At 47.1% G+C, this 13,993-nt stretch overlaps 1 protein-coding gene across 1 annotated transcript in view; it reads right to left on the reverse strand.

The window, feature by feature from the left end:
* Positions 1-13,993, reverse strand: part of LOC138447824 (TLC domain-containing protein 4-A-like) — a 332,257-nt gene that overhangs the window by 232,974 nt on the left and 85,290 nt on the right. The window contains exon 2 of the mRNA XM_069604211.1: positions 10,051-10,218. Within this exon, the coding sequence (XP_069460312.1) occupies positions 10,051-10,218 (168 nt within the window). The remainder of the gene's footprint in view (positions 1-10,050; positions 10,219-13,993) is intronic.

Raw genomic sequence — 13,993 nt, forward strand, 5'->3', positions numbered from 1 at the left:
TAAAAATCTGAAGATGGCTGCCAATGGAGGGGCTTAGGTAGAGGGCAGTCATTGGCTGGAGGCAGTATGACCCAGAGACCAGTGATTGGTTACTCGTAGAAAGACAGTTCAGAAACGAAACTCAAACTTTTCTTTACTGAGGATTCCCAGCCTGACGACGGGGAATAGTCATAAGAATGTGTATCCATGCCAGGCCGCATGCTGGAGAAACATTGTATATCGCCATTCAATCACAAAATATTGAGATATAACATTTGGTCTACATCAACCAGCCTAAAGGAGTCCATGCAGTTTAGGCCAATTCATCAGCGATCATGACCCGAGTGGGGAAATCAGTGAGTGATTTTAATGACCCACAAGAGTGCAAAGTGCTCGCCTCAAACACTGACAAAACAGCATAACTAGTCAAGAACGATGGGAAATGTGCAGAAGTGGGCCTTAGCTGATGCATCTGGATTCATCTTTTGCCATGGTGTCCTCTGCCTGGTTTGAAGCATTCAGCAGCTGCCTGGTGAGGGCCAGTGAGCAGAAACCGAGGTGGTCACAAGTGCAGCACTACCTGATCGATGTTCTACTAGTGTGTAGGCTGGTGGTTCAGAAGAACAGTGCAGCTGCAGTTCCATGCAATGGTAGTGGATTTCCGAGTACCACCGACTCTTGAGATAATGGAGGTACCAGGAACTTGACTAATTTTTGTGAGAACTAAGCTAGATAATGAGGCGATGGCGTCTCGACCCCAATAAGACAAATTGGTGGATCTATTGCAGTAGTGGGTGAGTTGCGGGCCTCCAGTTCTTTTGGCCAACAACTTCCATGAGCCCTACACAGCATAGTCAATGAAGCGGGCAGATCCTGTGAGTTGCCGGATAAAATAACTGGGGCAGGGGGATTGCACACTACTGGTCTAGGGGCAATGATATGTGAAGCACTGGGAGAAAATAGAATGCAGATGAGGGAGATGCAGCATTTGCTGGACATCTCCATTACGCATGCAACGTGGTGGCTCTGGAAAGGCCTTCTGCAATAAAAGTAGTCGCTCGGCCACAACACTGGGTCAGAATCACAGCCAGTGTTAAGAAAGATCAGGGAACGCGGGGCGTTCTTCAGGGGCGTCACATAGGTGACAGGGATCAACAGTTTCCACAGAGTAAAAATCTCAGACAAAAACATTTACTAGTCTAGGATTAAATGAAGATAGAATGGTCAAAATAATAAGCCAGGCAAAGCCGCACAAACTAAAATGTCAGGATGGTTATTCTCGAAGGCCTGGGTTTTGTTTCAGAACAGCCTAATGAAAGGAAGGGTCTCTCTGGAAAAATGTAATTTTATAAACTAACATTTCTCCCAGTGCTCAGTGAATCCGAGGCTGGATCTCCGCCAGCAGGTAAACTCAAGAATAGGGGTGCTATACACTCAGTTTAAAGGGATTCCCCCACTATTCTTGCCCATCTCCTGGGTCTTCAGGGTTTCCCACACCGAGTCCAAAGATGTTTTGCACCCTCCTCCGCGTCTCCAGCCTTTTTGTCCCACTTCTGCTGACGTCTTTGGGACTCCCTGAGGAGTGAGAGGTAGCACTAGAATTCCTGCTCCACTGGAAGCAGAAGGCAACTAGGCTGACTTCAAGGGGCTCCACCTCTCTCAGGCAATGGTGTGGATCCTTCGAGATGCTGAACCCCACAAGAAGTGAGAGGCGGAGTTCCTTAGATATGGTTATCACTTTCTCAGAGAGACTTGGTCACCGACCCTTCCTTCACATCTTTGCTCCTTACATAAATTCCTTTCCCACCGGCAGCCCTTTGTCTCCTGCCTATGGTGAACCAGGCCTTCTTGAATCTTACAATACTGTCTTTGTATACATAGCCCTCTTATCGTCTTCTGATATTTTCTCACCTCTCTAGAAATTCCTTATCACCTCCTCTCTGCTGCCTTCAATCATCTCCATATGATCAGCATTCTCCTCCTGATGTTCGTCACCACCTCCTCTTTGCTGTCACCAAAACCCTCCGAACGCTCACTACCTACCCCCTGAAATGTTTCTTAGCCTCCTCCTCACTATCACCAACCTCCTCCTTAGCCACCTCTTTCTCCCCCTAAGGTCGCTCAATTCCTCCTCTCCTCCGGTCGTGTTCCTCCCTCCATGTGCTCTCTGTGCTGGTCACATCCAGACTACCACCGAGTTTGAAGGCTTTTGTGGCCCTGTGCCTGGAAAGAACCCACCTTCCATACTTTAAGCCTCTTCAAAACTTGTGTGTGTGGAAGGAACGCGTATATTTGGGGAAATTGCAACTTTGTATCACTCTGCTGGTAGACAATGGACTAGTAATCTGCATCATTCGCTAATTTAAATGCTGCTTGTAAACAGTGAACTGGCAACAGTCTCAGACTTGTGGGAACTTTTCGGACCCATTATCTCTAGATCTCTGAAGTGGGGTTTCTTGTATTCCGGGGTTCTTGATGAGTTTCTATGTTATTATGCTGAATGTTATCTAGGCTATGTTACTTTTTTCCTCTCAGGATCTTTGAGTCTGGCGAGTTGTTTTAATACTAGGGTGCGAGGCGTATGCATATCCAATTTTCAACCGTGTACTTTTGCCCAGAATTGAGGTCTTGCTTACCCTTAATGGGACAGGAATTGTGGAACTGAGTGGATGAAGTTCTTGGGCACCCCAGGTGTTATAGTGTTTTCCATTAAAGGGTTGATCTTATGACCCTCCCCATCACACAATGGGGCTAAGAAGGGGGGACCAGGAGTCGCACCTAATACCGCCCCCAAGCCCATCATCATCATCTGCCTTGTGGATGAACCAGGCCACTCATGGTTACCCGTTTAGTCCTGTGGAAGGTCGGAAAAAGGACGCAGACACTGAGGACATATCTACAATATGTATAAGGCCCATCTCTCCCTATTGCTGTGTGGTTGTTCCTTGCCTATTGTTAGGCAGAATTATATGCAGTACCCTTTGGGAACACTACTGTGGGAACACTACACACAATTAAGACTACAAGTGACAGTACAATTTCACCTTTGGTACAAGCCTGTACTACACAGTTATAGTGTTAGCAGTAGCGGAGCAGCCAGACTTATCTCAAGAGTAAGTGAGCAGTACAAGGAGTTACACAAAGGGACAGCAATTACTGACACTACCGGCCCTCCATGTGCGGCTCAGCCACACTTATTTATATTTACTGCCATGGATTGGCTGAGAGTGGTCAACTGAACTTAAAATGGGCACTGCAGTCCCCAGTTAGTCAGAATTATTTTGACAACGGTGTACCATGGTCTGCTGGTCTAACTTTGACTCAGTCTAGCTACTTGGGTCTGAACCAATTGCAGATGGTTCTGTTGCCTTAGACCCATAAGAACACAGGTTCCTTGGTGCAAATGGGTTGGTCCTTGCAATGACCAGAGCTCCTCTGCTTTTAAGATATGTAGACAACCAAGTCTGACAGTAAGACAGAAATGTTTAAGCAACTTATTGGATTGTGAACGTTGACCTCTGTTTATGTACCATGAGGGCTCCTTATTTGCAGACATGTTCTTTTAGAGAAGGCCGGCCAGCTTCCCAGTGATCCTACCTTCTGAAAGGATTGTGAACTAGAGTTCAATCAAACTTCCCGTACAGCGGTCTTGCTGACACTACCGCAATTACTATGGTTCAGGCAAACACTGACTCAAGGTTTCTAAGTAAAAGAATATATATTTATTTACTCAACAGTTGTTTAACATTTCACTAGTCTAGGCAAGTCAAAAATCACAATCACCAATACACCACACCACTTCCCTTAAATTCCAGACAAGTTAAGCTCACAAATGAAGTGGGAGCAAAATGGCACTCCAGCAATTTAAAAGGGAGGGAAAGACAAAGTTATTAGAAATTAGGCAACACCAACATGTAAGTAATCAGGGCAGTAGAACAAGAGAGACTACAAGGTTAAAATCAGATGGAAAAGGCTTAGGGCCAAAGTCAATGGTTCAAAAGTCCTTTGCTCAAGATAACAGGTTCAATGTAGTTTGCGGTATAGTTTGTGGCACAGATTCCGGACGAGGTCGGTTGGTAGAAATGTTAGTTCAAAGAGAAGAGAAGGACAAGTCCTCGGATTGGAGAAAGATTTCAAACACTTTCACCGTGGCTGCTCGAAACGGACAACCGGATTTGCACAGTACCTCAGAACGGAGAGGGAGCTGTAGCTGAGGCGGACGTTCCTTGTGGTTCCTGAGGCGACTGTCAGACTGACACGAAGTAGGAAAAATGGAGGGTCCTGTGCCACCCAGGGAAGAAACCAGCAGCAGAGCAAATCAACAAATAAAAGGTGCACTCCTTAAAATCCAAGCAGGGTCCGACCTTCCTGGCTATCCGGCCCACTGTAGCTCTGTACAGCGAATTCGACCAGAAGGGGGGTCCTGGCTTGCAGTTTGGGCGAACTGGTTGGTCCCACCAGCACAAGGGAAGACATTTCCTAGAGGATTTTCTCTGTCGTCAGATTTGGAGATTTTGACCTGCATCAGGGCTTCACCGGGCGGTTCATTTGCAGTAGGGGTCCTCTTCTTCCAGTTCCTCGTTGCTTCTTTCGTTCCAGTTGCGACTCTGCTCTTCCAGTCCCAGAGACCTGATTTGTATGCAGTTTTCCCCCATTCAGACATCCTCGCTGTCAATCACACAGCAGGATGGCTGGCCTGGCAAGGCCAGTCCCATTAGCCAATCAGATAAGAGTGCCACTTGGGTTGCTAAGGCAACCCATGGCAGGGGTCCGAAGATCCCTCCCTCACATCCTGCCCCTCTAGACTATCAGGTGCCTTAAGGAGGGCTTCTGTACAGAAGCCCGCGAAAACATAGCGAATAAAGGAATCATCCCCGGTTTGGCGCGCAGAGTAAAACACGAGAAAGACTTTAACAAAAAGAAATGGTGAATAAACCCAGCCGGAACCAAAATAAAATGTATTTGGTCAAGCGGGTTTATGTACGAGACTACTATGATAGCCTGGAATGATACCATGTTTATATAAGATAATCGTGGTAGAAAAGTTTGGGTAGTTACCACTGCCACCAGCCAAGTCTTAGTGTTAAGGGAGTGAAACAAGGCTCCAAGAGGCACAGACAAAAAGGGATAAGAGCTAACCCTTTCCAATACTCCATGTAAGATGGAGTGTACTGGGTCTGTGGTTTAAAGTGACTAAGGTAAAGTTAATGGCAACTTTACATATTTCTGGGGGACAGGAGTCGGCCCCAGAAAAATTAAGTCAGTGGGAAGTCTCAAAAAACCACCCTGTGTCACTGCACTGAAGGTGCTGTGTAACACACACAAAAAGTGGTGCACATGGAGTAGTTGAGGCTCCAGTGCCCAAGATCACACAAACAGTAAAAATAAACACAGCAAAAACACATGTAAGAGTGGGAAAAAGGCTCACACTCTTACCAGGTGAAAGAAAGAAATCCTAGAAATCCAGCAAAGTTGCTGGGGGACTCTTTAGTTAAGGGAAATCAGCCATTTATGAGACTTCTCCCTAACACCTATGTAAATAACTAAGGTGCTGAATCAGCCCGCCGTCAGAATCTAGTTCTACCCGACCCTGTGACTATTCTAAGCAACTTGCATCAGGAGACGGTTTCCCTTCTCCTCATTGTATCATGGCAATGTCTCTTCTCTTCACAATTTCTGTTTAGCAGGCTGTACTAAACTAGTCTCGTCACTTCCTGCCTCAGCTCTTGACACACTTTCACAATGTCTTTGGGTCGGTCTTCCTCTCTAGGGATAGTTCCCCGATACCCCCCAAAGTGAGCCAACATGGGCCGGGAGAGGGGGAACGCCTATGGTGGCCGAGGGTAAGGATTGCAGGTCAGAGCCACTAGGTGCAGAGCACTGATCTCGACCTGATCCAGAAGGCGCAGACAAGAGTCTGCGGTTAATCAGACAAGGTGGGGAATGAGCCGGGAACTAAGACACTAGTGCAAGAAGTTGGGTTCCTTTTGGCATGAAAATGAGAACATCCATGTAGTTGCGCATACGGATGGAGAATCACATTCTTAAGGAGATTGATTGAAAATTGAGGAATTTATAGAATAGAAACTAGGTGGTGAAGTGGGGTGGATGGCAGAAATGCAGAAATAGCACCTTCTGGGGAGGGTTTTTCCAGATGGCTGAAAGATTGCCACATAGGACAAAAAAAGTGACTGCAGCTTCGGCTGCACCAGTAGGAACATTTGCACGGCTCAACCACCGTTGGGAGGGTGACTTTGGATGGACTCTAAATAAGATACTTTTTTTTTTATAGAAATACTTACAGCCTTTGTATGGTATGCAGTGATATTATTGAATAAAAAACGAACGAATGGTTTAAACTAACCCAAAACATATAAAATAAAATGTTTTTAAAAACTGTTCATATGTGGTTGGGAATGGTAGTTCTTTGGGGTGGGGCAAAAAAAAAGGGGGGCGAGGGGCTTAGTTCGATATAATCACGTTACCCTTTGTATGTATGCAAGCTACTTGGAAAAGTCCTTTGTTTTAGAACAGCAGGGTCCAGACTGCTGCCCCCACCACTCTAATCATTTCAGCGGGGCTGGGCTGCAACACTTTCCACTGTGACAGAGTCTAAGCGCTTAGGACCCCAAACATTTAGAGGCCTTGTGGCACCGATGCTGGCAGGCAGCTTGACGTGGGGTCTCACCCAGGGCTTTGATGCGGCAGTGCCCTAGACACTGATGGTACAAACTCGAGCTTTTCGCCCACAGGACCAAACAAAGGGCTCAGTCTTGGTGGCCCCAGGGGTCAAATGTAGGGTTACATAGCTGCTCAGTGTACAGTCAAAAGAGCCATCATTTGTTTTCATTAATTCATCTTTTATAAACACGCTTCAAACCGGAAACCAATCTCTAATGGCGGGACCGGGATTCGATGTTGCTCTGTGTTGTCTTACTTCCAAGACAAACGCGTTCCCCCAGAACTATCCTTCTACCCCTGCCGGTTTCGTATGTGACGAGAACCTAATGAAGATACAGTGATGGATGGCACCTGCTTGTGAAGTCAATGTACAATGTCTGTGCGCCTTTGTAAATAGTCCGTCAGACCACACACCACCTCTTGCGTCTGAGGGAGCGTCCAGTCGATCATCAAATCCTCATTGCTGAACACCGGGTTGCAAACAGAAGCAAACAGGATTGGTGCATTGGTTTAATGAGCCCTGTAAAGCCCCAGCAGATTGGATAAAACTGGCTGGACGTTATTCCTTTCACTGATAAAGTTTGGCGTGTGAGTGGCTGTGAAAGGAATGAGACATGTCAACAAGGAAGTGTACCGCGGTGCAGTTCTCCGAAGGCGGAAACAAGTAGTTTACTCAATAAACTATACTATTTGGGCTATTGAAAAATCATATTATCGGGTCTCTACAGTTGGTGATCCTCGAATATGGGTCTACGAGTACCCACCACCAATCGCGATGAGGGTTACGACAATGAGGTCAAAAAGCATTGAGAGAAAAAGATAAATCAATACGTTTGTTTTACTTAAAAAAATAATGGTTTTCAAAAAGGAAAAGTGAACATGAAGATACAAATCACAATTAATTAATGATCATACTGACATAAAAACAGCACTAGTGAATGGTTCACAATTGGTTCTGTCACTTCATACAAACTAAATATTTGGGTGTAGTGTTAAGTGTAAACTGCTACAGACTTCGTATTCCGATTAACAAGAAAGAAAAAATGAGAAGAGAGAAAAATGTGAACACAAAAATGTATTGTTTCGTCTCGGTTTTTAAAGGGACAGTAAACATGAAGAAGAGTCGTTGACAATACTATCTTGTGTCAACTCTCGCACTGTTCAAACGTATTCATCTTCCCCAGATGGGGGCTGGTGGTCATTGCCTTTTTCGACACTGGGGAAATTGGAGCCTTATTGTTGCCTGAGCGCAAACTGTATTTGATGAGAAAGTATTGTTGCAGGGTCATCGATTTAATGAGCCCTGTAAAGCCCCAGCAGATTGTATAAACCTGGCTGGACGTTATTCCTTTCACTGATAAAGTTTGGCGTGAGTGGCTGTGAAAGGAATGAGAGCATCAGTCTTTGCCAGACGCACAAATGATCAGACATGATGTAGGTCCCAGACTGTGAGCAGATGGGAGAGAATAACCCGGAAGGACTGCTTGGCAGATGCCAAATCACACCCTCCTCCTTGTGGCCCAATTCCAGCATTCTCAGGTTTGTACGCTAAGCTCCAGGTTGGCTGGGGTAAACAGTTGGAACGCTGAATGAATGCACTTTGTGATTGCAACCCTTATGATTCATGCAAGGACAGAGTGTACCTGCCCTGTCTTAGGATACATATAGGATTTCTGAAACCCGGCAGGTCCTTTGGGATCCCCTCGCTACTATAGATTCTGCTGGACGTCCTTGCAAGGACTCTCCTATAAACACCCTGCGGCGCCCAGATCCTGTCTGCAGTAGAATCCGCAGCAAAACCTGCAAGTAACACTGAGAGGGAGGCAGTCTACCTGTAGCTGTCACTGCACAAGCCAGAGAACCATTTGGTACCAGAGTTTCAACCTTCCCTGTTTCAGGACCTTGAGTGGGCCATTGGGGCCACAAGCCCTAAACACAGGCATCCTAAAGACTGGATGGCACCCAAGGCAAGTCGCAAATGGAGCAAGTAGTCCTACTGTTACACGTCGCGTGGCTGGCCTATGTGTCTAAAACCCTTTAGCCTCTGGTGGTCAGGTAAATGGTTTTAGCCATCAGGGCTGGAGTTGCAGTGCTTGTTTTGGAGGGCACCTGTATGGTACACAGTGCAGGCCGTGCTGCGGGAGCTGGTGTCTTCAGTGCCAGCCACAACTCTGTGCATGGTAGGCATTCCGACTGGCCATTCTAAGAGGGCTGTGGGTACATAGAACATGGTTTGCCTGGCAGGTCTGATGGTTGGGAGCGTCCCAAACTATCATGGAGGCTGAGCACTTCCTTCCCAGTCATGCAGTCCTCAGAAGTAATGCCAGACTGCTGGCTGAAGGGAGGGTGCATTGCAACCCTCATCGCCTCCACACCTGTGTGTGTGCCATTGTTATCCTCATCCCTTGGCTCACTTATAAAGCCTCCTGCACGGAAGGCTTTCCGCAAAGAAAGTGGCCTTGCCCCTGGGCCACTCCACCTAGCTCTAGGCCAATTACAGCGGCTCATCTCAGAGTCAAGGCGGCTAGAGGACCTGCAGGACAACCCGGACCGGACACTTACCTGCACCTACCTTTTAGGAGCCATTGGATTAGATCAGTCTTCGAGGACTTCTAAAAACCAGGTTGCTGCCTCCCCACCATGACCTGTGTGAAATCTGTTACCCTGCCCCTCCCCCCCATCCCCTTTGATACTAAGGGCGTTGACCAGTCCCTCTGGTCTTTGCAGAACAGCAGTACGAAGGGTAAAGTGCAGCACCCTGGCCTGCAACCTCTCGAGTTGGTGTGTAAATCTTGCTGCACTGCGAAATCCCTGTCCACGAGAGCCTTTCCTACAGGAAGGCCCTGGTGTATTCTTGATCAGTGCCCAGTGCCATGCACTCAAAGCTCTGGAGGAAAGCCCACTTTGCTCGCCTGAAGCCCAAGGAGCGGCAATTGGTGAACTGGACTGTCTGCTGCAGTAAAATGGCATGCATTTCACAACAATTTAACAGACTTTAATTTAACAGACAATTTGCATCTGACTTTCTTCATGTTATTTTCTATCGCTGTGCTTTCTTGGTGGCAAATGTTATTTAGGTTCTAAGAAAACTGTCTAATACTACATTATCTGCTTGTGGGTTTATGTTGGCAAGTGCTAGATTGTAGCTCTTTACCCATTCAAGCATTCTTCGAGGTTAGCCTGGGAGTCCATCCTCGCAACCTATTGGGGACCAGTGGCACGTCGAGGCCATGGATGGCTAGGTCTACCTGAGAGTCACCTCACACGTGCACAGCTCTACGGACAAACGGAGATAGTTTCCACATATCGCCACACACCAGAATCTCTGGACCCGTCTCAGCAGCCCCCAATGCAGTTCCCTCTAGACACAAGACCCACATACCACCTTACCTGGAGTCCCATTCGCACTTCTTCCCCGCAGGCAACTCCATGTACCGTTGGCTGAGCAGCGAGGACAGGTGTGGACTCACAGCCGAGAACATGAACTGAAAAGCCACAAAACTGGCCGCCACAACACAGTAACTGAGCCGTGTGGTATCCTCAATGTCAGCGCCAAGCCTGGGGAGACAAAATGGCGTACATTAGAGGGGTATGGTATGATATGATATGGCATTTGTAACTCGCCTATGCACAAGTGCTTCAAGGTGCGATGAGGCAAGGGAGGGGAACAGAGAGAGGACGGACAACGATCTTACTAGGCCAGGTGTCATTCAGATTGCGCAAGTGCGTGGGAAGGGGGCAGGGACAGTGCCGTAAAAGATGATAACAATAAATAACGGCCAGCATGTGGTAAGTGCAGTACAAGATGATACCAGTAAGTGAGTAACAGCCAGCATGTGACAAGTGCATGGGTAAGTGCGGACAACAGGTGTCGGGGACTGTAGGGATACAGAAACAGTCCCAGAGTGCGGGGTTTGCCAGGTGGGCAGTGCAGGTGTGAGACGCTGGCAGGGGAGGGACCTGGGCCGAGATCTGAGGGTGTCCAGGTAGCCAGTGCGGTTCAGGTTTCAGACAGGAGGCCAGCAGAGGTGAGGAGGAGGTAAAGCAGAAGCAAAGAGAAAGGTTTTGAGGTGCTTCCGGAACCAGAGATGGTTCTCCTCAAGTTTTAGGGAGGCAGGGAGGCTGTTCTAGAGGGAGGCACCAGCCGAAGAAGGAGATCTACCACCAACTCGTTGCTTGGAGAAGCGACTGACCCTGAGGGAGTTGGATGCGGATGAGCAGAGAGGTCAAGAAGGAAGGTATTTAGGAAGGGAGAGTTGAAGATATTAAGGACCCAAGCACCAGAAGGCCTTGTGGATGATGAAGAGGGTTTTGAACTCAATCCTCGCAGCCACTGGGAGCCAGTGCAGAGATTTCAGTCCTGGTACATTAAAGCTGTTCCAATGAAAAACGCAGGAGAGTGCTGTGACTAAATGACTACTGCAGGAACACAGGGATGAGTAGTGTCTAAAGTGCCTTCTCAGCCTAAACGGGCACAATCAAGAGACACACCTCCTTCGTCTTTTGTGGTAATGTGGCCCAAGGACAGGCTATCCCCTAGAGAGTTGTGAACGTGATAACAGTAGCAACTCAAGCAGCAATAATACAAAGGCCCCAGAATAAGCAAATGCCCAATCAAGGATCAATCAAATTCATTAAACATTTGTGTGTTAAAATATGTTTAAGGACTCATATAAATGTATAAAACATTTAAGAATGCAAATTAGGAAACCCTAGCAGAAACCCACTCCTGTGGAAACAACACAGAAAATGTGGAAAATATATGTGATAGCACACTGGGAAATGGATATGGGGTGAATAGGAAAGTAACTGCAATAATGTCACTTGGAAAAGGATAGGTTTTGTAGAATAATATGCAAAAAGGGGCTCATCAGTCTCTATAGTTCAAAAAGTGGATATTGGGGTCTGCGCCTCTCTACAGTACCATATTTCTTTCGTTGGTTCTCAACAGCATGGAACAAGGCTTCTTCGGCGCTGAACTAGTGTTGTGCACTTGCTGCACTGGGTGGGTGTCAAGTTCAAAAGCGGCGGGGGCAGCTCCCACAATGCAGTGCTGTTCAGCAGTAGCAATGGCTTGTGAGTTGAAGATGCTGGACTCAGCAGGCGATGTTCGATTGGCAACATTGAAAGTCTTGGAAGTCGCTGGTGCGAAGAAGCAGAGACGGGCCTTCGGCACTAAGTGGCTATGCTGGCTCAACACAACGCTGGGGTCCTTCTAAAAGAAAGTGATGACCACCCGGCTCCGTTGGGCCGGGGATGATGCAAGATTCAGTGGCTCTTGCATGCAAAGAAGGCTAGGCTTTAGCAGTGAGCGCACTCCGAGATCTGAAAGAGCTTCAGTTTAAGTACAAGGATGTCACCTTCCATTAAACTTCCATCTTGGAACTGATGCTTCCTTGTGTGCTTCGCCTTGCTCAGAGTGTGCTGTCGTGTGCCGCCTTTTATCCGTGTGGGGAAGTGTAATAAGTCAGGTGTGTGTAATGATCAGTGACCCTGCCTGGCCATTCATTGTATTGGGACATGTCAGTTATATGGCTCGGGTGTTAGTCTGTCTTTTCTCACAGTGAGCTGTCTGTGAGAAGGCGTTTGTGTTGGAAAGGGGGTGGGGGTTGAGTTCCTAAGAATCCTATGGTAGGATGGAGTAAAGGTGTTACAGGGAAGGGGATACTGCATCTCACCATCCGGTGTCTCACTTCCACTACCCAGGTGATCCTCCCCCGCTGGTCCACCCCCAGGAACTGGATCCAAAAGCGATGGCCGTGTCCTGGCCAACTGGATGACAGATACACGGGGACTAGCGGGTGAGACACCTTCAGGTTTCTCACAGCTTCTATCAGTCACCATATCAAAAACAAGTGAGGCTCATTCTAAGAGTTTATACTGCCACCATACGGTTAAGAACGCCATTATGTTTTAGACCACATGTGCAGACTATAAATGCAGCCTCTGCGTGCAGTGACTTTAGGCCACAGCAGCTGCCGGAATGTACATGTGACATTTGAACCTGTCCTGTGGCATTGAAAGCAGGTGCTGCAGATCTCAGGAAACGGATGCAGCAGGGCACATGTGTGCCCTATGCATTGTCATGGCGTTTAACCAAAGCGGGTCTGATCAGCATGCGAGAAATGGTTTACAAACATATTTATTACAAATCAAAAAAGCTAGAACTTTCTTACCCTCAAATGGCAATGTCTCACAACTATTGTGAAGGCATTGTGAAGCATGAAACAGACAAGGGATTCAAAATGTAAAACAAATAGGTTTATTAAAGCAAATGTCAAGATGGCAGAAGGCCTAACTTTCCCTGTGCTGAGGTGGGATTTCCCTACCTGAAATTAACCAAGGAAAGTCTGAGCCAAAGAGTTCAAAGTGTCCAAAACATATCCTTGCCCTCAAAAGCTAAACCATGTGTAGGGATGTCAATAATACAATAAATGGTGATCAACACAAAGTTCTGAGCTTCTTCCAGCTCTCATCTTCCTTTTTAGCTCTTCTACCACAAGTTCAAGAACGTTCCACAAAAATCTCACTGTTACCTTTCCCAAGTTCAATGCAACACAGTTCCACTCAAACCTCCGGGTTCCCTTCCACAAGGTGAAAACACCACAGTTCAAAAGGAAAAGGGTCTTGAGGCTCCGTCCTCAAGCCAGTACTTGCAATTCATCAGGTCTCAGGGTTCCCTTACCAAGACTTCAACGTAGCACCTGATATTTGTTTCAGTCTTTAACAGTTCAACACAACTCTAGGTCCACCTGCCCCTCCTCCTGGATTACATCACCAGTAGAGTGCTTCTCATTGGTTTGTTTCACAATATACAGTGTCTTGAGGGTTCCCAGTTCACAATACTGCTCTTCACTGTTAACTCACAACAAGAGCAACTTTTGGTTAGCGTCCTTTTCACCAACTTTCTACCTCCTCAATAATGTCTTTGGCTTTCACAATTTAGGGCTCACAGGTGCAGTTGTTAGACCAAACGGTCCACCCATCACAGGTCACGCAACCATGAACCCTAGGCTCTTCAATCCACCCAGGTTCGCTGTAGCTGCCCCTGTGCACAGATTCACATTCCATTAGTTTCCCATTGTTGGCCTCTTGGCTTTGTGCGCAGCTTTACGCTCTCCTGGCTCCTGCCGGTTTGCCTCTTGGCTAGAATATGCCACACACCTCTTGCCAGTCTTTGGCCTTGCCACACTATATTCATGTATAGAGTTCACTTAATGATGGTCTTACTCATGCGCCGCCTTTTCTTTGCACACTTTCACGCTTGCATTCTTTTCCATAAGTTGCTTTTACATGGGCACTGTCCCCTTTGACTTTCATCAGTTAGTAGCGT

Source organism: Ambystoma mexicanum, chromosome 3q (genome assembly GCF_040938575.1).
Source record: "Ambystoma mexicanum isolate Mex_15411 chromosome 3q, UKY_AmexF1_1, whole genome shotgun sequence".
In the NCBI taxonomy this organism is placed as follows: Eukaryota; Metazoa; Chordata; class Amphibia; order Caudata; family Ambystomatidae; genus Ambystoma; species Ambystoma mexicanum.